The sequence below is a fragment of the Hippopotamus amphibius genome, chromosome 3 (genome assembly GCF_030028045.1).
Source record: "Hippopotamus amphibius kiboko isolate mHipAmp2 chromosome 3, mHipAmp2.hap2, whole genome shotgun sequence".
Lineage (NCBI taxonomy): Eukaryota > Metazoa > Chordata > Mammalia > Artiodactyla > Hippopotamidae > Hippopotamus > Hippopotamus amphibius.
The window spans coordinates 156,556,177-156,582,044 of record NC_080188.1 but is presented as its reverse complement, the minus strand read 5'-3'; the positions used below and the strand labels follow the sequence as shown (position 1 = coordinate 156,582,044).

The 25,868-nt window shown below is 35.2% G+C and overlaps 1 protein-coding gene and 1 pseudogene across 3 annotated transcripts in view; one reads left to right on the top strand and one right to left on the bottom strand.

Annotated features, from left to right (window-relative positions):
• Nucleotides 1–1,549: 1,549 nt before the first annotated feature.
• Nucleotides 1,550–25,868, bottom strand: part of LOC130849399 (membrane cofactor protein-like) — a 36,630-nt gene continuing 12,311 nt past the window's right edge. Inside the window, exons 2-9 of one of the 3 annotated variants that reach the window (XM_057728264.1) lie at nucleotides 25,629–25,817; nucleotides 25,188–25,290; nucleotides 12,111–12,196; nucleotides 11,084–11,278; nucleotides 4,964–5,025; nucleotides 4,520–4,564; nucleotides 4,243–4,287; nucleotides 1,550–2,085 (exon numbers count right to left, since the gene is read on the bottom strand). In XM_057728264.1, the coding sequence (XP_057584247.1) occupies nucleotides 1,960–2,085; nucleotides 4,243–4,287; nucleotides 4,520–4,564; nucleotides 4,964–5,025; nucleotides 11,084–11,278; nucleotides 12,111–12,196; nucleotides 25,188–25,290; nucleotides 25,629–25,817 (851 nt within the window). In that variant the 3' untranslated portion in view covers nucleotides 1,550–1,959. Of the gene's footprint in view, nucleotides 2,086–3,541; nucleotides 4,288–4,519; nucleotides 4,565–4,963; nucleotides 5,147–11,083; nucleotides 11,279–12,110; nucleotides 12,197–25,187; nucleotides 25,291–25,628; nucleotides 25,818–25,868 lie in introns of those variants that run through there. The other 2 variants (XM_057728263.1, XM_057728262.1) reach the window with 2 other exon arrangements.
• Nucleotides 14,495–14,926, top strand: LOC130848007 (ubiquitin-60S ribosomal protein L40-like; annotated as a pseudogene).

Here is a 25,868-nt window from a genome sequence, read left to right as displayed (position 1 = left end):
TATAAAAAGGGATGAGATGGAGCTATATGTCATGAGGTGGACAGAACTACAGTCTGTCATACATAGTGAAGTAAGTCAGAAAGAGAAGGACAAATATTGTATGCTAACTCACATATACGGAATCTAAAAATGGTACTGATGAACTCAGTGACAAGAACAAGGACGCAGATACAGAGAATGGACTTGAGAACTCAAGGTATGGGAGGGGGCAGGGGGTGAAGGGGAAACTGAGACGAAGCGAGAGAGTAGCACAGACATATATATACTACCAACTGTAAAATAGATAGTCAGTGGGAAGTTGTTGTATAACAAAGGGAGTCCAACTCGAGGATGGAAGATGCCTTAGAGGACTGGGGTGGGGAGGGTGGGGGGGACTTGAGAGGGGGGGAGTCAAGGAAGGGAGGGAATACGGGGATATGTGTATAAAAACAGATGATTGAACTTGGTGTACCCCCCAAAAAATAATTTAAAAAATATTAAAAAAAAGTGTATCTGTCTTAGAATATCTCTTAAAATAAAATAAAATAAAAAAAACCTAGAAGAAAATTCCACTTCATGCTAAAAGGGCTTTAACTTATAATGAGTTCTGATAAGTCAACAAGAAAAATATTTCAGAAACCACATAGAAAAATGAACAAAGGACCAAAATAAGTGAAAGTAGACAAAAAAATTCAGCTTAATTGATAATTTAAAAATGCAAATTAGTATGACATCATTTTTCATCTATCACCTTATTAATTTCTAAACAATGTACATAGGATAAAGAGGTACTGAACCTCAATGACTTGACTCTGGAGTTCTAGTTGGACGAGGACCTGCAAAAATTAATTTGATTCAATTCACCAGGCCATCAATTCAAAATTATAGAATTAATTTTTATTTTTAAAAAAGATTATTTCTCAAAATGAATTAGTGCTCAAAATGAAAAATACACATACTTTCAAACTTTGCTATTCTATTTCTGGAAGTTAACCTAAATATATATTTACACAAGTACATAAGAATGTATGCATAAGAATGTTCATTATAGAGCGCGGGCCGGGCGCGCGCGGGGCGGGCGCACGCGGGCGGAGGTCCGGGCCCGGCTTAGACGGGGTTGTGGGCGCAGTGGGGGCGGCGGCCTGAGGCGAGCCCGCGGCCTGACGTGGCTGGGGCGGTGGGCGGGGCCCCCGGGCGCGGCGGGGACGCCGGCGTCCGGGCCTGGGGCGGGCCTGTTGTCCCCGCGGGTCTGCGCGCGTCCTTCGTGGCCGCGGCGCCGCAACAGGCGGCCGGTCGCGCACCGTCCCCCCCGGCGCGACCTTGGACCCCGGTCCGCCGGCCTCGGCTCCTCGGCCGGCCCAGGCTCGGCCCCCGCTTGCCACACGGACGGACCCGGCCGGGCCCCGACGGCCCCGGAGGCCGCGCTGTCAGGGCGACGCTGCGGCCCGAGCGCCGGCCGCCGGCCCGCCAGCTCCCACCCCGGCCGCGCTGCGGGCCCGGCACCTTCAGCCCCGCTCCGGCCTCCGCGCCGCCGTGTCCCGGAGCGCGTCCCGTCCGCGGGGAAGGGGGACCCCCTGTCCTTTTGTTGCGAACCTTGCTTCGTGCTGTCAGGGACCGGGCTTCGTGGAGGGCAGGCACTGTTTGTTTGGGGCCCTGCAGAGGACTGAGGGTGCCTACTCAGTGAATGGTGTCGAGTTGAACATTGTTCAGAGATGCCTCCGACTCTGTCATCCATGAGTTCATGAAAACTCGCTTTACGTCATTCAGTTTGTATCTCCTTGTGACATATAGCCTCCTTCCTGCTCCCTCCAAAGCTCTGAACTGAACAGCGCTGAACGCGGGGCCTTGCTTGGGATGCCTAGGATTGGGACGTTGCGGGGCGGAGGGTCCTTAATCCAGGGAAGGGCTTCATCATAGGTGAACTCTGGTAGAATGAATAGGAGGTCGACGGTGCCAGAGAATGAGCGTCCAAGAAATTTTTTATTTCAGAAAAACAGGCGTGGGAAAGGAATCACAAAGGATGTGCAGCATTCCACATAATTTTTTATCTTTTGAAGTTTTGTCAGTTACCAAAACGAAGTTACACTGTGAAGTGCTGTTTTTCATCTAAGTCAGCAAAGATTAAGAAAGAAGAAACAATGCTCTTAGTGTGCTAGACAGTGGTTGGAATCTGGTTATCATACTTTGCTGATGGGAGAATAAATTGGTACAACTTATGTGCAAGGTAGTTTGGCAGTATCTGTTGAAATGTCAACTACACATTCAAATGAAGATGATCCAGCAGTTCTATATCTAGTAAATGTTCCTCATTTAAGTGCTGCATATGTGGCAGATCTCAGCGACTTTCAGTGCAAAACTGTTGGCAACAGCAAACAATTGAAAGAAACCCAAATATCTCTCTGAAATGGATGGGTTAATGAAATGTGGTTATCCATGCAATGAACTGTGGGAGGGATATGAGGTTATCATGTGTCAAAGCTAATAAAAGGGGAGAAATTTCATTTTACAAAAAAAAAAAAAAAAGAATGTTCATTATAGCTTTGTATTATATAATGGAAATCCTAGAAGTTAACAAATAATAAATCATAAATATTGTGTGTTCAGAATAAATACACAAATCTTTAAAAAAATACCATCCACATATTATCATAATTTGTACCCTTCCTTTTCCACTCAGTATTTTGCCCACATTTTTTCCTATTAGCATAATCAGATCTACCTTATCACCATTATATGTTGCTAATGATCCTTTTCATAGCTTTTCTCTAACTGATGATAAAAAAAAGACAGTCTCATGAGGAACAGTGATTTTTGATATTTAAAAAAAGATCTAATTTATCTTCTTTACAAACTTGTCCTCACAATCCTCTCTTCTTTCAAACACTAGACTGTATCAGTGCTTTATAAATCCTTTATGAAATGCTTATGGTCAACTCTTTCAAAAGAGCATATAGAAAAACACAGTATACCATAGTGCATAGTCCCATAGGATCATGTGAGTAAACACGGATGGGTCAATGACTATGGATTTCATATGCAATCATTATATATCATCTACCAATAACATCTCTTTCCACATAAAACTTCACAGCACTCAGCAAGGTACTCAAGGAGGCTACTGGGTACCCGGTTTACAGCAATTATAAAAAGGTGTTCTAATTACCATGTTAACATGAATGCTTCCCGCTTAATACTTTAAAATATTAGGACAATAGGAAACAAACAAATTAGAAGCCAGTAACTGACATTTGTTTGAGTCATTAAACATCAGGAACTGGAACCCACAGAAATGATGTTACTTGAGTGAGCAGAGCCACATTAGGACCCTGAGTGAGGTCTCCCAGGCTAATGCTCTTCCCACTCTTCCTCTTGTCTCTTGCTTCTGTTGCAACCAAAGAGAAGAAGCCAGAGATAGCAGCCCTGAAAGCAGGAAGATAATTCCTTCCACCATATCAAAATTGTTTCTCAAGTCTTAGGCAGAGCAGCTGATCAACAGTCCCTGCCAGAAATCCTCCACTTCATTTCAATACATAAGGACTTTTCCTGCCTTTCAGTTGTTATAAAATTTACTTTCTGTTGCCAAAAAAAAAAAAAAAAAGCCCAGTAAAAAGAAAAATAATAACTGTATTGTATGAGGTGGCAGGGGTTGGGGGTGGGGAGAAGAAATACTGGTCTTGTTCTGGAGATAGCAGAAATTTCCTAGTTAAAATTGTGTTATATAAAAAGAACCAGACTGGTTGTTTCAGGAAAATGAAACATAGTCCTGGACCCAGATGATACTGTGTAAAGGTGTCAACAGATCACTTTCAAAATGAATAAAAATAGCAATGTTGATGATGCAGAAAACATACATGATAAAAAACAGAAGCCATGGATCTTCCTCCATGATAATATTAATTCCAGGGAAATTGTAAATCAGATGAGCTACTTTTAAGGGTTTTCTAGACCGTAGGCACTGTACTAAGTGCTTTAAATGTATCCCATTGTAACTTTACTATCACACAGTGAGAAAGGCATTAAATCATTATAAGTGTAAGTAAACAAGTTCACATAATTTGCTAAAGTTTAGACACCTGCTTATATCTGTGGACTATGGCAAATAATTTTACTCACTATGTATAACAACTAAAATGGCTATACATGCTTCTTCCTCCTTTTATTATTGAAAATGATAGTGAGTGTAAATCACCAGACATTTAAAGGATTTTGAAAAATCACAAGGAATTTAAAGGCTATTGAAAAACATAAGCAGGACTATGAAACCTGAGGCACTGGAAGTTGGAGGCTTCGTGGTGGCAGTAGTCGGCTCTGGAAAGCAGAAAAACAAGAACTCATTCAATTACTTGGGATTTATCACTTTCTATTCATTTATATGAATTTGCTTTTGTACATATAACAACTAAAATGGCTATAAATGCGTTCTTCCTCCTTTTATTACTAAAAATGATAGTGAGTGCAAATCACCAGACATTTAAAGGATTTTGAAAAATCACAAGGAATTTAAAGGCTATTGAAAAACATAAGCAGGACTTTATGAAACCTGAAGCACTGGAAGCTGGAGGCTTAGTGGTGGCAGTAGTCGGCTCTGGAAAACAACAAAAAAAAATATGAACTCGTTCAATTATTTGGGATTTATCGCTTTCCATTCATTTATATGAATTATGCCTTTTGTAGTTATTTAGGTAAAAATTCACATGCTTTAATTTACACTGAAAAATGATTGCTATCCATGTTACATGTAAAAAATGCTGAATAAGAGAAATTTTTATACCTGTGATGTACATAACATGCTAAGATCCTATAAAAAGACAGAAAAATCAAAACAGCAGATTTCTTTGTGAACTAGAAGTCATGCATCTATCATGGAAATGAATACAAGACAGATATAAGTACTAAAATTGTTTCTTTCCAATTATTCTGGAAATTGGAATTTATTGTCAGAGAAATAAAATATTTAAAAAAAAGGAGAAAGATATCCTTTTACCTTTAGTACACCTTGGTATCTCTGGCTCCCAAGTACTGCTTGCACCACAGACAATTGTGTTGCTGCCATGAAGGTAAAAACCTTGGTTACATTTAAATACAACTTCAGCTTTGTAGTAAAATTTTCTTCTAAATCCTGATACCAATGTTCCATGTTCGACAACTGGATATTCACATTTGACCACTGAAAAGTGGAGAAATTCCAGAATTAATGGAAAGCTGCTTTCACATAGGACCAAAAATCTAGTGCAAAGTAGTAATTTCCAGTGGGAAGAAAGAGGCAAGGAATGAAAGGCAAGATGATAATTGGAAAAAAAAAAAAAAAAAAGACTGCCCATTTGAATTCCAGGGAAACAGATTTAGAGAAATCTAATAATGTTTTTCTACCAAAAACAGACTATCATTATAGTTTATTGGCTTTCCTGAATTTTTTTTCCAGAACTGACAAGTTTTGAGAAAGGTCTGACCACCAGATTAAAATTCAGAGTAGGTTCTAAAGTGACTTTTGATACTCGTTAGTTCTAGCATTTTTTTAATGTCATGCTGACACTAATTACAGTACCTTGCTCTTTTAGAAAGATAGCAAAGACTTTTTTGAGAAGGTAATACTTGAGCTCAAATTTAAAAGTTGGAAAGAAGCTAGCCATGAAAAAATATGAAAAAGAAAGTTCTCAGGTGGCAACAACACACAGGAACTGGGATGTTCGAGAAATACAAAGGCCAGTGGAGCTGGGGCGGTGTTTTCCAAACATTTTGGACCACAACTCAGAGACCAAGAAACACATTTTAAGTTGTAAACCAGTATACAAGCACACAGGCCTGAGATGATGTTAAAAGTTAATATTTAGCCCTCACACCTGTGTACTCTGGCATCTCCCATTCTACTCTATTTCTTCAGAAGTAAATTACATGTCATGACCCTCTAGATTGACTTCAAGATCTACTAATGGGTGTTGCAGAATTTGGAAAAAACAAAACAAAACCAAAAAATACTGGGCTGGGCAGTGAGTTCAAGAGAACATCTTACGTAATTAAATCTGAGTGATAGGTGAAGGCCCAATAATACACAGCCTTTTAAACCTAAAGAAGGTTTTCTCTTTTCCTGTGGATCTGAATTTCCATCAAGGATCATTTCTGTTCAGCTAAGAGAACTTATCAATTCTTGTAGTTCAGGTTAGCTAAAGAGAAATTCTCTTAGCTTTTGTTTATCTGAAACTGTTTTTATTTCAGTTTTGAAAGATTTCTCCTTGACAGGGAATTCTAAGATAAGTGCTTTATTTTTCTTCAGCAAATTAGCAGAAATTATCGTCTTCACAGTTCCTTAAGAAAAGTCAGATGTCTTCCTTCCTTTGGGGTGAGGAAGGAAGGATGTAATATGTTCTTTTTTCCTCTCACTGGCTGCTTTTTCTTTTGTTTTTAGTTTGGTGGGGGGTTTCTTGGTAAATTTTCAAATTTATTAGTCCTGCTAGGGTCACTGAATTTCCTGGACCTGTAGAGTTGTTGTTTTGGATCAAATTCAAGTAATTGTCTAGAGGAACTTATTTGCAAAGCAGAAATAGAGGCACAGATGTAGAGAATAAGCTTATGGTTACCAAGGGGAGAAGGGGTGGGTAGGATGAATTGGGACATTGTTATTGACATATATACACTACTACGTATAAAATAGATAGCTAATGAGAATGTACTGTATAGCACAGGGAAGTCTACGCAGTGATCTGTGGTGACCTAAATGGGAAGGAAATCTAAAAAAGAGTGGATATATGTATACGTGTGACTGATTCACTTTGCTGTACAACAGAAATGAACACAGCATGTAAAGCTATACTCCAACAAAAACAACAAAACAAATAATTGTCTATACTGCACTGAATTTCCTGGACCCATAGGGTTGTTGTTTTGAATCAAATTCAAATAATTGCCTACACTGTTCTTTCTTTCTGAAACTCCAATTACATGTATGTTTCCAGGTTTCTACTCTTCCACAGGTGTATACGTTTCTCTCTCTCTCTCCTTCTCTCTCATTTTAATATTTCTTTTCAAGTCATATTGGGTTTATATTGTCCTGACTTCAGTTTCACTGATCTTTTCTCTGTTGTGCTAAACTGCTGATAATTGCACTAATGATTTTTAAGTAAAGTTTACTAGGTAATATTTACATATAGTTAAATACTCTCAAGTGTACAGCTGTATGATGTTTAATTTATGGAAATATTTCTGTATTACCACTACAATAAAGACATAGAAAGTTACCATAACCCCCCAAATTTCCTCATCCCGCTTTGTAATCAACCCTTCCCTCACCTCTAACTGCCTTCCTCAACCTGCCTATCATTGATTAATTTTCTATCCCTATAGGATTGCTTTTTCTGAAAGTCATACTGGGATCACATCCTCTGAGGATGGTTTATTTCACTTAGCACAATGCATTTGAGATTCATACCTGTTGTTGCATGGATTAGAAGCACATTCCCTTTTACTGCAGAGTATTGTTATGTTGTATGGATGTACCAAGGTTGTTCTTCCATTTACCAGTTCAAGGACATATGGGTTGCTTCCAGTGTGGGATGATTATTACTAAGCATGCTGTGAATATTTTCAAGCAGGTTTCTATGTGTACATGTTTTCATTTTACTTGGATTGCAGAGTTGTACCTTAAGTGTATGCTTAACTGTATGAGAAATTGCCAAATTGTGTTCCAAAATGGTCATACTACTTTGCATTCTCATCAGCAATGTATCAGAGTTCCAAATACTTTATATTTGCATCAGAACATGGTATTGCTAATTTTTTCTTTTTAATTTCAGTCATTCAAATAGATGTTTAGTGATTTCTCATTGTGGTGTTAAATTACATTTCTGTTATTACTAATGATATTGAGCAACTTTTCACGTACTTTTTGGCATCCATATATCTTCTTTGGTGAAACAAGTTATTCAAATATGTTGCCCCTTTTTTTTGTAAATTGGGTTGTTTTCTTCTTATTGTGTTTTATATTGTTCTTTATATAACATAGAAATTCATTCAGAAATGTCCTTGGCCAATATTTTCTCCCAGTCTATGGCTCCTTTTTTCTTTCTTCAAACAGTGTGTTTGAGAGCAAAAGTTCTGAGTTTTTAAGAAGTCTAGTTAATTTTTTTTCTTTAAAGGATAATGCTTTTAAGGTTTTTGAAGAAGTCTTTGCTAAGTCACAAATATTTTCTATGTCTCCTAATAAGTCTTATAGTTTAGATTTTACATTTGAGTTTATGATCAAGCATCTTTTCCAATTAGAACGGTATGAAACTGCAAATCAACTATGAGAAGAAAACTGGAAAAAAACCAACACATGGAGGCTAAACAACATGCTACTAAACAATCAATGGGTCAATGAAAAATCAAAAAAAGGAAATAAAAAATATCTTAAGACTAATGGAAATGGAAACAATGCATTCCAAATCTATGCAACACACGAAAAACAGTTGTAAGAGAGAAGTTTATAGCAATACAGGCCTTCCTCAAGAACAAGAAAAATCTCAAGTAAACAATTTAAACTTACACCTATAGAAAGAAAGCAAACCCTCTGAAAGTTTATATAAGGAAGAAAATAATAAAGAACAGATTTGAAATAAATGATATTGAGACTAAAAAACAATAGAAAAGAACTGAAAGTAAGAGTTGGTTCTTTGAAAAGATAAACAAAATTGACAAACCTATAGCCACACTCATAAAGAAACAAAAGAAAGGATTCAAATAAATAAAATCAGAAATAAAAGGGAAGTTACAACCAATATCACAGAAATACAAAGGATAATAAGAAAATAATATGAATAATTATATTCTCTAAATTGGAAAACCTGGAAGTAATTGATAAATTCCTAGAAACCTACAATTTCCCAATACTGAGTCAAGAAGAAATAGAAAATCTGAATAGACCAATTACTAGTAATGAAATTGAATCAGTAATCAAATAACTCCCAACAAACAAAATCCAGGACCACACAGGTTCACAGGTGAGTTCTACCAAACATTTAAAGAACAGTTAACTTTTGATTCAAAAGACACTGTATAGGAATGAATAAAATGAGCCATAGACTGGGAGAAAATAGAACTACCATATGATCTAGCAATTTCACTTCTGGATATTAAACCAAAGAAAATAAAACACTAATTCAAAAAGATTTATGCAGTCCTTTTTTCATTACAGCATTTTTTTTTTTTACAATAGCTAAGATATGGAAGCAATCTAAGTGTCCACTGATAGAATAATGGATAAAGAAGATGTGGTATATGTATATACAATGGAATATTACCTAGCCATAAAAGAATGGAATATTGCCATTTGCAACAACCTCAATAGACATAGAGGTATTATGCAAAGTAAATTAAGATAGTCATAGAAAAGCAAATACCATATGGTTTCACTTATATGTGGGATCTACAAAATAAAACAAACAAACTAATAAAACAAAACAGAAACAGATTCATGGATACAGAGAACAAACTGGTGATTGTCAGGAGAAGAGGTGGCTAGAGGATGCGCAAAATAAGTGAAGTGGATCAAAGGGCACAAAGTTCTAGTTTTAAAATAAATAAGTCATGAATTTATGATATATAGAATAGAGAATATAGTTAATAATTTTGTAATACCTCTAAATGGTGACAAATAGGAACTAGACATTGTGGTGATCATCTTGTTATGTATGTAAATGCTTAATCACTATGTTGTACACCTGTCTGGTTTTGACGTCAGAGCAATGCAGTCCTCATGAAATGAGTTGAAAAGTATTCCCTCCTCTTGTGTTTTCTTAAGGCTTTGTGTAGAGCTGCTACTATTTATTCCTTAACTATTTGGTAGAATTCCCCAGTGAGGACATAAGGTATGCAGTACCCTTTGTGAGAAGGTTTAATTTGTCAAATTTATAGGCATGAAGTGGTTTGTTTTATTCCCTTAGTATCCTTCCAATGTCCGCAGGATATTTCAAGTCCTCTTTCTCATTCTCTATATTGGTAATTTGTATCTTCTTTTTTCCTGTCAGACTGTCTATAGGTTTATTTATTTTACCAATTTTCTCCAAGAACAAGGTGCTGATTTCTTTGATTATCTCTGTTTTATTTCTCTTTTCCATTTCGTTGATTTCTAACTTTATTATTTCCTTGTGTTTTCTTGTTTTGGGTTTAATTTGCTCTTCTTTCTTAGTTTCTTATGGTAGAAATTTAGATGATTGATTTGAGACTTTTCTGTTTTTCTGACCTAAGTATTTCATACTATAAATATCCTTCTGAGCAATACTTCTGCTGTATCCCACAACTTTTGATATATTGATATGCTGTTTTCATTTTTACTCAATTCAAAATACTTTATAATTTCACTTGTGACTGCTTCGTTGACTCATGGATTACTGAGAAGTGTCTTGCCTACTTTTCAAATATTTGAGGATTTTACATATACCTTCTTTTGATTTCTATCAATACATTCATTCCATTGTGATCAGGTAATGTACTGGTAATAGTTTCAATTTTTTTGAAATGTGTTAAAAATCATTGCTTAAAATATGATCTTAGGGAATGTTCTATGTACATTTGAAAAGAATAAATATTTTGCTATCATTCAGCGGATCCTTCTTCAAGAGTCACATACCCTCCAGTGTCTCCCTGCTTTTAGTCACTGTAGTCATTAAACATTGCTGTTTAAATGAGTTTTGTCCAGAGTTTAACAATCTTATCAGTGACAGGGTTAGTCTTTTACCATTTCCTGCAGCCAGAACTTTCAGAGGTCTTGTAATACAAGACCTTCTTGTATTGCAAGACCTTTTGTAATACAAAACTTTCTTATTTTTTAAGCCAGTGTGTGTTGAGTTTTCTGATTCTTTCAAACAAACAAAAAGTCCTAACTCATGCATATACACAGTAGTTCATGATGTAAAAATTGGAATGTCAAGGACATACGAAGTGATGGGTGGAGAACCGTACAACTAGAACTATGTTATAATTTGATTTGACCAATATTAAATTAAATTAGAAGCCAGTTTAGCAGGAGGAGCAAGTACATATGGCTGTTTTGTTTACTTGTAGGTAAAACTATACATGAAGTGTTTCCACAGTATTTACAAATGCAGGAGGAAGTAAATGGAAATATTATTACCTTTACACTGAGGAGGGTCACTACTCCATCTGTCCTTATCAACACAAACAAGCACCCTCTCTCCAACAAGTGAATATTCATCGGGTCCAGCTGAAGGATTACAGCTATAAGTCACTATTTCATTGTATTGGTATTCATCTTTGTAACTGGTGAATCTTCCATTTGTTATGTTTCTAGGTGTTGCACACAAAATCGCTTAAGAAGGGGGAGAAAAGGACCAGAAGTACAGGTAAAAGATTAAGACGGCATTAGCAAAGTCTTATGAACTGCCTTCAAAAAATTCATTAATATATGATTAATATAAGCTAGTTGTGAGTTCATATCTATTTAGAAGAAAGTCTCCATGTGAAAATGTATTATCCCAAATTCAAACCATTAATGTAGAAATTAACTTTTAGAATAAAACTTGTTTTCTGAAACATATAAGATATGAAATACATATATTTATCTTCAAGGCCATGCTAAGTTTTGTTCTCATCATGATGAAAGAGGCTGACAATTTAACGCTAAAATATGCTTGTGATTAAAAATATAACTCAGTGCTAGTTGAGAAATGCTTTATGATTTATAAATATCTCCATTTGCAAATTGGTTGTTCACATTAATACTGAGTATTACTGTCATTTTTCACTTTCATCCTTATGAGCATACAATGAAATTTTCCAGAGGCTTCAAATCATGTGATTTTGCAACTGACTGAATCTAAATGTCTTCCTTTAAGCCAGATATTAAAGTAATTTGCAAAACTGTAAAACAATAGCACTATTCTCACTATTTGTTTTGTAAACTTGATTTTTCATAAAAACATGATGCATACATTAACATATATTGAGCTTACCCTTCTTAAAAATGAATTATTATTTTAAAACCTTTTTAGTTTTAATTCCAATATAATACGTATCAATAGACATAACCCACATAAAGAAAAGCTCTTTGGTGTCTATGTTAATTTGAAAGCATAAAGGGGTTCCCAGGCCACAAAGTTTGAGAATTGCTGCTCTATACTCTAAAGAGAGAATATACTTACTTTCACAAAGTGGGGGATCATCACCCCACATCACACTCTCTCCAGAAATTTCACAATATAGAATTCTTGATCCAATCATGTAATAACTAAATGAGAAAAGAAAAGTTACTATGTTCTTTAGCAATTACAAGATGTGCATAATAATGAAAAAACTTTATATGGTTGTTTTTCTGCACTATGGTAATTTGAGGGAGACATTTCTTGAAATATAACGCATGTGCTAAATCTGCCACTCAGTCAAATAAAGAGTTTCTGCATGTGGACACACATTGGCCTGAAGCAAAATGTTTAATTTACTGTCATGCCCATCAGTGTAGCCCCTTTGTTATCTCTGGCAAATGCATCACACATTCATTTCTACACTTTTGCTCACACCATTCTTCTCAGTAAGGACTGAGCAGAGAGACCAGGCCCTAGAGCTTGCCTGCCTGGATTCTAAGACTGACTTCTTATTTGAGCTTGGGCAAGTCCCTTAAGCAAGTTTCTCTTGCTCAGTTTCCTCATCTGTGAAAAGGGGGATAATAGTGCATACCTTATGGGATTGTTTTGAGGACTGGCACATAGTGAGTACTTGGTAAGTTTTAACTAATTAATATTCTTCAGATCAAAATACAGGCAGATTTCATTTTATTGCTCTTCAATTTATTGAGTTTTTAACAAATTGAATGTGTGTGGCAACTCTGAATTGAGCAAGTCTATTTGTGCCATTTTTCCAATTCCAAAGTGCTTGCTCACTTTGTATCTCTTGTCACATTTTGGTAAATATCACATATTTCAAATTTTATTACAATTATTATATTTGTTACAGTCATCTTGATCAATGATCTTTAATGTTACTACTATGACTCGCTGAAGGCTCAGATTATTGTTAACATTTTTTGGCAATATGGTATTTTAAAATTAAGGTATATACATTTTTTAGACATAATTCTATTGCACACTTAGTAGACTACAGTATAGTGTAAACATATGCAAAAAATTCATTTGACTGGCTTTATTGCAGTGGTCTGGAACTGAACCTGCAGTATCTCCAAGGTATGCCTGTACCTTCTTAGGAATAGTTTAGGAATATTCCTACTTGATGAAATCTTCTTTGCTGATTTAAATTCACAATACACTCTCCTCCTTCTGAACTCTCATTGTAATGATTGTGAGTGATTCTATCCATTTGATACTTCTCATTTACTATTTTGCTTTGATGTCTCTCTGTGTATATTGTATTTCTCAAGAAGGATACAACTTCTTTAAGAAGAGTCTGTGTCTTAAACTTTGGGTATTCCTCAAAATAACTAGCAGGCTCTCTCTATACAAATATTCACTGAAAGTTCCATTATTTTTAATTGATCTAGTTAAAAAAATACCTTACCTGCTTCCAGCTGACTTTCCCACAAGGCTCACTCATTGATTCTCGATTATAATGTCTGTTTCTGGGATGATGGCAATTTAAGAATCTGTCTCCCCACCTTGGCAACAATTGCACTGGTAGAATATGCCTGATGTCACTATTTTGGAACTCTGGCTTCTGTTGATGATTTACAATTTCCAGGTGAACACTTGAACAGGTTAAATTGACTTATTTTGGTCAATTTCTGCTCTTAGCACAATGACAACTATCCATCCCCACCAATAGCAGTATGGCAGGGATCTATGCATGTGTTCCCAGAGCAGCTCACAAGTAGCCTGTGGGAGCCTGGGTAGTCAAAAAGGACCCTGTCCTCCAAATATGAGGATCTGTGTTCTTATTACTGATTCCTTATTCTGATCACAGAATCAGTCAAAGAGGTGGGAAGCCATTGTCATCACACCTCCCCCACTCTTGCAAGCCCCTTCCACTCTGGCTTAAGTAACTTTCAGGGGACTTAAAGGTCCAGTGCTCTTTGTTCCCCACCTCATTTTTATCTTTTTACCCTTTCAGAAGCCAGTCATTAAAAACTAGGACATTCAAAAGCAACTGCTTATTCAGGGGAAATCAGAAAGTGATTGTGCATGCCCCAGGAAAGGTTCAGGAAAGACCTGAGACAATCTTCAGCTTATACGTCAGGGTATCTTAAGCACAAAAACACCATACAACAATAAAAAGTCACATAAAAGAGAAAGCCCTAGAGGGCGGGGGATCTAATTTTCAGAGTTACTAAATTATTAGATTCAAATGTTCAGTTCAGTAAAAAAGAAAAAATCACAAGGCATACAAAGAAACAAGAGATATGGGCAATTAAAAAGAAGAAATAAATCAACAGAAATTGTCCTTGAAAGAGAACTGACAGCAGATCTACTAGACAAGGACTTTAAAATAACTGTGTTGTGAAGGTACTCTCAGTGGTAAATCAATGAACTTCTGCTGTCTGATTTTTCTTTAGTGAGGGGGCTGGGTAGCAGACATAGGGATGCAGATCTTTATGAAGACCCTGTAAGCAAGAGTATCACTTTCAAGGTCAAGCCCAGTGTTACCACTGAGAATGTCAAAGCCAAAATCTAAGATAAAGAGCGCATCTTGCTTTCCCAACAACATTAAATTTTTGCAGGCAAATAGCTGGAGATGACCATACTCTCTCAGATGATAATGTCCAGAAAGAATCCACCTTGCACTTGGTGCTTTGCCTGTGGGGTGGCATCACCGAGCCTTCCCTCCACAAGCTTGCCCCAAAATACATTGCTACAAAGTGATCTGCCACAAGTGTTATTCTCACCTGCATATCCATGCTGCCAACTGCCACAAGAAGAAAGGTGGCCACACCAACAAACTGTACCTCCAGAAGAAGGTCAAAAATGCCTCTCCAATGGCTCCTCCTTTGCCTACAGGGAGGCCTCCTACCTAAGCCTCATAGGCCTGGGACCTCAATAAAATTTGAAAGAAAAAAATGACAGCTTTAAAGATGCTTAAAGAACTAAAGGAAGAAATCCAGAAAGTCAAGAAACTATGTGTAAAACATGGAAATCTCAAATAGGAGACAGAAAACTTAGGAAGAAACCTAAAGGAAATTCTGGAGTTGAAAAGTACAATAATGGAAATTAAAAATTCACTGGAGGAATTAAAGGCACATTTGAGCAGAAAGCAGAAAGAAATCAGAGAACTTGAATACAGTACAATGGAAATTATTGACTCCGAGGAGCAGAAAGAAAAAAGATAGAAGAAGAAAAATGAAAAGAGCCTAAGGGATCTGTGGGACACCAGCAGGTACACTGACATATACACTCTGGGAATCTCAGAAGGAGAAGACATAGAGAAAAGAGCAGAGAGAACATTTGAAAAAATAATGGCTGAAAACTACCCAAATTTGATGAAAGATATGAATATAAATATGCCAAAAGCTCAATGAACTTTAAGAGGAACTCAAAGAGACCCACACTAAGACACATAATAATCAAATTTTCAAAAGAGAGAATACTGAAAGCTGCAAGAGAAAGAGAGAATCATCACAAACAGGGGATCCTAAATACGCTTATGATATTTCTCATTGGGAGCTCAGAGCCCCCAAGACAGTGGGCAGGTATGCTCAAAGTGCTAAAAGAAAAAAAAAAAAACTATCAAACAAAAATCCTCTATCCAGCAAAACTGTGCTTCAAAAGTGAGGGAAAAATTAGGACCTTTCCAGAAATAAAGTCTGAATGAGTTTGTGACCACTAGACTTCAACTGCAAGAAATACTCAAAGAAAGTCTGGCAAGGTAAAATAAAAGGACACTAGACAGTAACTCAAATCTGTGTAGAAAAATAAACATCTCACTAAAGTAAATGCATGGGCAAATATACAAGCTAGCATTACTGTAACAGTGGTTTACAACTACAATTTTTGTAGTTATGTTGGTATAATTTCAAATTGGAGTCCTATGACTATAAGATATTAAATGTAATCTACATGGTAACCACAAATAAAATAGCTATAGAATGTACACAAAAGGAAATGATACAGCAATTATTGATTGCACTATAAAAACCAACTAAACTCAAAAGAAAACAGTAATAGAGGAAATGAGGAACAAAAAAGCTATAAGGCTTATAGAAAGCAAAAGGCACAAGGACAGAAATAAGTCCCTACTTGTCAGTAGTTATATTAAATGTAAATGGATTACACTCTTAATCAAAAGACAGAGATTGACAGAATGCAGAAAAACACATGATCCCACTATATGCTTTTCTACAGGAGACTGACATGACACTCACAGACACAAGTGGGTTGAAAATGAAAGGGTGGAAAAAGATACTCGATGCTAATAGTAACAAGAGAGCAAGACACTATATTAATTCAGACAAAATAGACTATAAACCAAAAGTATATAAGAGAAAAAGAAGGACACTATATATTAAAAAGGGTTAAGTACTGGAAAAAGGTATTACAATTATAAACATTTATGCATCTAATAGAGGGCCATCTGAATATATGAAACAAAAAATGACAGAATTGAAGAGGAAAACACACATTTCTCATAATAGGAATTTCTACAATAATAGTTGGAGATTTTAATACCCCACTCATAATAATGGACTGAACAACTAGATAGGAGATAAGTAAGGAAGTAGAGGACTTCAAATACAATACCAACTAGATCTCACAGATACATACAGAGCATTCTAACTAACAAAGAATACAGTCTTCTCAAGTGCATGTGGAACATTTTCCAGGTCAGACCATATGTTAGGTCACAGACGAAAAACACAAATTAATATTCTTCATAACATAGTTACACAATAAATACATAATTAATATATTAGGCTAATTAATTATGTTAGGCTAAAATTAATATTAATTAATCAATATATTTAAAAAGAGAGATATACAAAGTTTCTTCTTTGATCACAACAGGATAAACTTAAAAATCAAAATCAAAAGGAAAATTAGAAAATTCTCAAAATTGTGAAAATTAAATTTGAAAATTAAATTGCTTTTAACCAACCAATGAATCAAAGAAGAAATTACAAGGGCACTTAGAAAACACTTTGACACAGATGGAAATGAAAATATAACATACCAAAATTTATGGAATGCAGAAAAAGCAGTGCCAAGGGGGAACTTTAAAGCCATAGATGTTTACAATAAAAAATGCAAAATCTTACATACTCTGAAACCAAGGCCAGAGGCAGTAATTTGAAAGGAGCCTGGGTCAGAACCACTTGTTGATCTTGGAGAGCTTCCCAAAGAGGAAGGAGGAAACTGGTCCTCCTCCTTGGAACACAGAGACTGGTGGCAGTCATTTGGGAGGTCACTCTACCATAAGGACAATGGTGCTTGCAAAACTGCCATTTTGGGAATCTCTCCCTAGCTTATTAGTGTTGGGGGCTTATCCACTCACCAGCTAGCTGGCACAAGCCCCAGGACACACTGGGCTGAGCAGGCAGACCTGGTCCTTCCCACTAGCAGGTCAATACCAGCCCCAGGACTCCCTGGGCTATGCAGAGAGCTGCACCAAGACCCATTTCACCCACTAATGGGTCAGTAGTTCTGCATGAGGCATGGCATGGCAGCCAACTAGCCTGGGGGCCAGCACTACCTATCAGCATTCCCCAGTAGTTGACTCTACCACAACAAAAGAGCCTATGCAGCCCATATAAGGGACAACACTAGAGCATATAGATATGGTAACCATAGGGGAGTATGTTGTTGGGCCATGTAGGACATCTCCTATATAAGACCACTTCTCCAAAATTGAGAAGCATAACTGAACTACCTAGTACATAGAAATAAACAGATAATTAGGTAAAATGAGGCAACAGAGCAATATGTTCCAAATGAAAAGAAAGAGTCCAGAAGAACTAAGTGAAGTGAAGATTAACAATCTACCTTATAGAAAGTTCAAGGTAATGATTATAAGAAAGTTCAACAAAGTCTGAAGTAGAATGGATGAATACAGTAAGATGTTTAATGAAGGGTTAGAAAATATTTAAAAAAACCTAAACAGAGCTGAAGAATACAATAGCTGAAATAAAAAATACACTGGAGGGATTCAACAGTAGATTAGATGATACAGAATAATGGATTAGCAACTGGAAGACAGTAGTGGAAATCACTCAAGCTGATTAGAAAAAAAAAGAATTTGAAAAAATATCCTGATGATTTAAGAGTTTTCTGGGATAATATCAAGCACACTAAATAATTTGCATCATAGGAGCCCCAGAAGGAGAAAAGAGAGAGAAAGGAGCAGAGAACTTATTTTAAGAACACATAGCTGAAAATTTCCCTAACCTGGGAAAGGAAATAGACTTCCAGGTCCAGGAAGCATAGGGTCCCAAACACAGTGAACCCAAAGAGAGCCACCCCAAGGATCATTGTAATTAAAATGGCAGAAATTAAAGATAAAGAGATTCTTAAAAGCAGCAAAAGAAAAGCAGCTGGTGGCATACAATGAAACTCCCAGAAGAAACTTTAAAGATCAAAAGGCAGTGGCATAATACAAAGTGATGAAAGATAAAAATCTATATACAAGAATACTGTACCTAGTAAGGCTGTCATTCAGATTTGAAAAAAAGATAAAGAACATTATAGACAAGCAAAACTAAAAGAATTCAGCACCACTAAACTGGCTTTACAAGAAACATTAAAAGGACTTTTCTAAGTGCAAAAGAAAAGACCACAACTAGAAACATGAATGTCATGAAAGGAAATATCTCATTTGTAAAGGCAAACATACAGGAAAGATCAACTACTTATAAAACTAGTAGGAAGGTTAAAAGACGAAAGTAGTAAAATACACACACACACACTAAGAAGTTAAGGGATACACAAAGCAATAATGTAAAATATGATGTCAAAAACATTAAATGTGAGAGGAGGGGAGTAAAAATAAAGGGTAGATAGAACATATTCAAACTTAAGAAAGCAACTTAAAGTTATCATGTATATATACATGATAATATATATATTATATATATATTAGACATGATTATATACATGTATATGTATATATATACAAATATATACACACACACACACAAATTATTATGTAAAAACCTCATGGTAACTACAAACCAAAAATCTGTAATACATACACATATAAAAAGAGAAAGAAATCCAAACTTAACATTAAAGATAGTCATCAAACCACAAAGAAAGATAGCAAGAGAATGAAAGAGAACTAAAATAATAACAAGAAAATGATTAACAAAATGACAAAAAGTGCATACCTACCAATAATTAGTTTGAATAATACTCTAATCGAAAGACATAGGGTAGCTAAAGGATAAAAAACAAGACCCATCAACATGCTGCCTAAAAGAAACTCACTTCAGATAAAAAGACACACAGACTGGAAGTGAGGGAATGCAAAAATGTACTCCATGTAAATGAAAATTGAAAGAAAGCCAGGATACAAATACTTATATCAGACTAAGTAGACGTTAAAACAAAGACTGATATAAGAGACAGAGAATGACACTACATCATGATCAAGGGATCAGTCCAAGAAGAAGATATAACATCTGTAAATATATATGCACCCAATATATGACAACCTAAATACATAAGGAAAATATAATGGATATAAAGGGAGAAATTGACAGCAACTCAATAATAGTAGGGGACATTAACACCTCACTTACAACAATGAACAGATCATACAGACAGGAAATCAATAAGGAAAACTGGCCTTAAATGATACATTAGATCAGAAGAATATACTATACATTCTTTTCAAGGGCACATGGGACATTCTCCAAGACAGATCACATGCTAGGCCACAAAACAAGCCTTGATAAATTTAAGAAAACTGTAATCATATCATGCATGTTTTCTCACCACAAAGACATGAGACTAGAAATTAACTATAAACACTAACATGTGGAGGCTAAACATTATGCTACTAAACAACCAATGGATCACTGATGTAATCAAAGAAGAATTAAAAAACCAAAATGCTGGAGCCAAATGAAAATGAAAACATAATGATTCAAAGTTTATGCGACACAGCAAAAGCAGTTCAAAAAGGGAAGTTTATGGCAATACAAACTTACCTCAGGAAACAAGAAAAATCTCAATTAAACAACCTAATCTTACACCTAAAGGAAATAGGAAAAGAAGAACAAACAAAACCAAAAGCTAGTAGAAGGAGAGAAATCATAAAGATCGAGGCAGAAATAAATGAAATAGAGACTAAAAAACTTAGGGAAAAAAATCGGTGAAATGAAGACCTGGTACTTTGAAAAGATAAACAAAACTTATAAACTTTTAACCAGACTTATCAAGAAAAAAAGAGGTCCTAAATCAATAAAATCAGAAATCAAAATGAAAATGTACAACCAACACCACAGAAACACAAAGAATCATAAAAGATTACTATGAACAACTATATGGCAATAAAGTGAACAACCTAGAAGAAATGCACAAATTCTTAGAAATGCACAGTCTCCTAAGACTGAACCAGGAAGAAATAGAAAATATTACCAGTAATGAAATTAAATCACTACTAAAAAAATAGTCTAAACAAACAAAGGTCATACAGGTGAGTTCCAGCAAACATTTAGAGAAAAGTGGACAACTATCCTTCTCAAACTGTAATGTAGAGCACAGGGAATTTTGCCAATATTTTATAATAACTATAAATGGAGTATAATCTATAAAAGTTTTTAATCACTCTGTTGTACTCCTGAAATTAATATAATATTGTAAATCAACTATACCTCATTTAAAGAGTCAACACCTATCCTTCTCAAGCTATTTCAAAAAATTTAAATGGAAGGGACGCTGTCAAATGCATTATAAAAGGCCAGGATCACCCTGATACTAAAACCAGACAAAGACATCACAACAAAAGAAAATTACAGACCAATATACTTGGTGAACATAGATGAAAAAATGCTTAACAGAGTATTAGCAAACAAATTCAAAACTACTTTAAAAGGATCATATACAATGATTAAGTGGGATTTATCTCAGGGATGCATGGGTGGTTCGATATCATAAATCAATGAATGTGATATACCACGTTAACACACTGAAGAATGAAAATCATAGATTGTCTCACAGAAGCAGAAAGTTTTTTAACAAATTTGACATTCATTCATGATAAAAACTCTCAACAACGTGGATATAGAGGGAACATACCTTAATATAATATAGGCCATATATGAAAAGCCCACAAATAACATATTCAATGGTAAAAAGCAGAAACCATTTCCTCTAAGATCAGGAAAAAGACAAGGATGACCACTCTCACCACTTTTATTCAACATAGTATTGGAAGTCCTAGCCACAGCCGTCAAACAAGAAAAATACATAATAGGAATCTAAATTGGAAAGGAGGAAGTAAAACTGTTACTGTTTGCTGATGACATGCTACTATATACAGAAAATCCTAAAAATGCCACCAAAAATGATTACAACTAAATAATAAACTCAGTAAAGTTGTAGGATAAAAAATTAATATAGAGAAATCTGCTGTTTCTCTATACTAAAAACAATCAGATAAATTAATAAAATAATTCCATTTATAACTGTATCAAGAGAATAAAGTATCTAGGAATAAACATAACCAAGGAGGTAAAAGACCTCTTCTTGTAAAACTATAGGACACAATGAAAGAAACTGAAGATTACAGAAGAAAATTGAAAGATATACCATGCTTATGGATTGGAAGAGTTAATATTCTTGAAATGACCATATTCCCCAAGGCAATCTATAGGTTCAATGAAATGCCTATCAAAATACCAATGGCATTTTTCACAGAACTGTAGCAATAATACTGAAATTTGTATGGAAACAGAATAGACCCCATATAACCAAAACGAAACTGTGGAGTTATCACACTCCCTTATATCAAAGTGAACTACAAAGCTACAGTAATCAAAAAAATGTGATACAAAAACAGACACATAGATCAATGAGACAGAATAGAGAGATCAGAAATACACCCATGCTTATATGGTAAATGAATCTATGGCAAAGGAGGCAAGGATACTCAATGGGGGAAAGAGAGTCTCTTGAATAAATGGTGTTGGGGAAATGGACAGATAGATGCAAAAGAATCAAACTGGACTACTTTTTCAAACCACATACAAAAATAAAAGTGGATTAAAGCCTTAAATGTAGGACCTGAAACCATAAAACTTCTAGAAGAAAGTATAGCTAGTACGTTCTTTGATGTCACTCTTAAAAATATCTTTTCAGATGTGTCCCTTCTGTAAGGGAAACAAAAACAAAAATAAACAAATGGGACTACATCAAGCTGAACATTTTTCACACAGCAAAGGAAACTATCAACAAAATGAAATGGGAGAACATATTTGCAAATGATATATCTAATAGAATCTTAATACTCAAAATATACAAAGAACACATGACTCAAAATTTAAAAAAAAGACAATTAAAAAATGGGCAGAGGACTTGAGTATTTTTCCAAGGAAGACATACAGATGGCCACTAGACATTTGAAAAGATGCTTAACATCTAATCAGCAAGGAAATGAAAATCAAAACCACAATGAGTAATCACTTCACACTTATCAGAATGGCTGTGATCAAAAGGCAACAAATAACAAATGTTGGTGAGGAAGCAGAGAAAAAGGAACATCATGTAAACTGATATAGCCACTTTGGAAAACAGTGTGGAGGCTCCTCAAAAAGATAAAAATAGAACTACCATATGATATATCATTTCCACTATCTTCTATTTTTATGAAGATAAAAAACCCCATTAATTTGAAAAAATATGTGCACACCTATATTCACTGCAGCATTATTTAAAATAGCCAAGATATTGTAGCAAACTATCCACCCTTAAACAGAATGACTGGATACACACACACACACACACACACACACACACATACACACACAATGGAATATAACTCAGCCATAAAAATAGGGAAGTCATGCCATTACCAATAACATGGATGGGCCTAGAAAATATTATGCTGAGACAAGTCAGACAGAGAAATGTAAATATCGTATGATTTCATCTATATGTGCAATTTAAACATGAAGCAAATGAAGAAACAACAAAACAGAAACAGACTCCAGTTACAGAGGACAAAAAGGTAGTTGCCAGAGTGAGGGGCAGAGTGAGAAGTGAAATAGGTGAGGGAGATTAAGAGGTACAAATTTTCAATTACAAAAGAAAGTTACGAGAATGAAATGTACAGCATGGGGAAAATAGTCAATAAATTGTAGTAATGTTATAAGGTAACAGATGTAACTAGACTTATCATGGTAATCATTGTGAAATGTATAGAAATATCAAATCCTTATGTGATGCACCTGGAACTAATTTTGCAGGTAAACTGTTTTTCAACTAAATAGAAGAGAACTGTAAAATAAACAACCTAACATTACAACTTAAAGAACTACTGAAAGAAGATCTAAGCCCTAAACTAGCAGAAGGAAGTAAGTAATAAAGATTAGAGCAGAGATAAAAGATAGAGAAATTAGTAGAGAATGTCAATGAAACCAAAAGTTGCTTTTCAAAAAGAGTAAGAAAACTGACAAACCCCTAGCTAGATGGACTAAGAAAAAAAAAAGATCCAAATTACTAAAATCAGATATGAAAGTGGGGACATTATCACTTAGTTCTACAGAATTAAAAAATATTATGAGAGTTCTATGAACAATTTTATGCCAACAAATGGATAGCCTATATATAATGAGCAAATTCATATAAACACAAAATCTACCAAGACTTAATCATAAAAAAATAGAATATCTGAATCTCCCAATAAAGAAAAGTCCTGGATCTGATGTTTTCACTTGTTAGTTCCACCAAACATTTAAGAGAAGTAATACCAATCCTTCTGAAACTTTTCCAAAAAGTTGAAAAGGAAGGAAATCTTCTAAAATTATTCTATGAGACCAGTGTAACCATGACACCAAAGTAAGATAAGGACATTACAAGAAAGCAAGCTATAGAACAATATTCCTTATAAACTTTGATGCAAAAATCCTCAACATTATAGTAGCAAATAATTCATCAGTGTATAAAAAGAATTAAAAACCATGACCAAGTGGAAATTCTTCTTAGAATGCTAGGGTGGCTCAATACATGAAAATAAAAAAGTAATATGTCACATCACCAGAATGAAGGGAAGAAACCCACATGATCATCTCAATTGGTAAAGAAAAAGCATTTGACAAAATTCAACATCTTTCATGATAAAAATACTCAACAAACTAGAAGCAGATGGAGGCTGCCTCAAGATAATAAATACCATACATGAAAAACACACAGCAAACATCATACTCAATGGTGAAAATCTGAAAGCTTTCCCTCTAAGATGAGAAAAGGCAAGGATGCTCACTTTTGCCACCTCTATTCAATATAGTACTGGAAGTTCCAGGCAGAGCAATTAAGCAAGAAAAAGAAAGGTCATCCTAACTGAAAAGAAAGAAGTAAACTTATCATTGTTTGCAGATGATATGATTTTATATGTATAAAACCTTAAAGATTCCACACATACACAAAATATTAGAACTATTAAATGAACTCAGCAAAATATGATTAAAGTTAATATTAAGTAAACCACTGTATTTCCACAGTGTATTACATTTACCCTCTAAGTTCATATTTTAAAATAAATGCCCAGTATCCCTAATATATACTATTAAAGGAGCCCTGTAGAAAAAAAAGCTGTTATTAAATGCTCAGTACCCCTTTCTGAGATGCTTCACTCTTTGGCAGCAGTCTTAAAAATAAGCTTTTCCTACTAAGAGATCATGATTGACATTACCATCCAGGCCAAGCTGATCAATCTGGGTCTCGTACAACTACAGATTTTCTCAATATTAGAATAGCTTTGGTTGGCAATTCTACCTTCTATTTCCATAATCTCTACTTCAACTCTGAGAATTGACAATTTTAAATAGGGTACTCTTTATTATCAAGAATAAAGTTACCATGATTACTACATTTTTAATGCAAACAATAGGCTTATTATTACATATAGTAAGTTATACAGTTTTGCTTTCCTGCAATTTAAATTTCTTTATAATTACACATCTTTTAAGTCTTCATAAAACACAAAAGTTGTTTGGCTACAAGTACGACTTGTCACATAGAAAGCAAAATGAAATCAACTTTATCAGAATGCTTAAGAAGAGGTGGAGTGCAAAAATGGAATTACTAACATTTAACCTTATTTCCTCTAAGGAGTATCTTACTTACCCTTCATTACAAACATAGTGAGCCTGTGAACCAAACTTTATACTTCCATTTACGAAGTTAACCTGGCCATTTACAGGATCTCCTAGGTTAGGACACGATTTTCCTAAAAGAAAATGTTCAAATATGCTGGTTTATACCAATTTCAAAATAAGTTTGAATCAAATTCAAAATTCTACATTGCTTGTTTGAATTCATGAGAATATTATTATTTATTTAGTTATTATTTTCTTTATTATGTGGCCAAACATGATTCATATTTACCCAGGTGACCTACTGCCAGGAAGGAGATTCCTTGAGGATTTCTCAAAGAGTGAAAAAATGCATTACCATCTAAAACCTATATTCACATGAGAAAAGCATCATTGCAGTGGTGGAATATGCATGCTAAAATGCATGAAAATCTCCAGAAATATAAACAATACTTTTTGTTTGTTTACTTACTTGTACAGGCCTCCTGGAGAGGTGACCATGTATTGTCATTCCGACAAACAGCAGAGGTGGGAAGAGGAGGGGCCATGGGCTGGAAACCTAGGCGACATTCGTATCGTATACTTTCCCCAGGCCTATAACTGGGTTTAGGGGCACCCTGGAGCCTCATAGTTTCAAATCTCGGTGGATCACCACAGGCATCTAGGAATAAGGAGAATAAGAATATGAAAATAAGGTACTTTATCTCCTTCA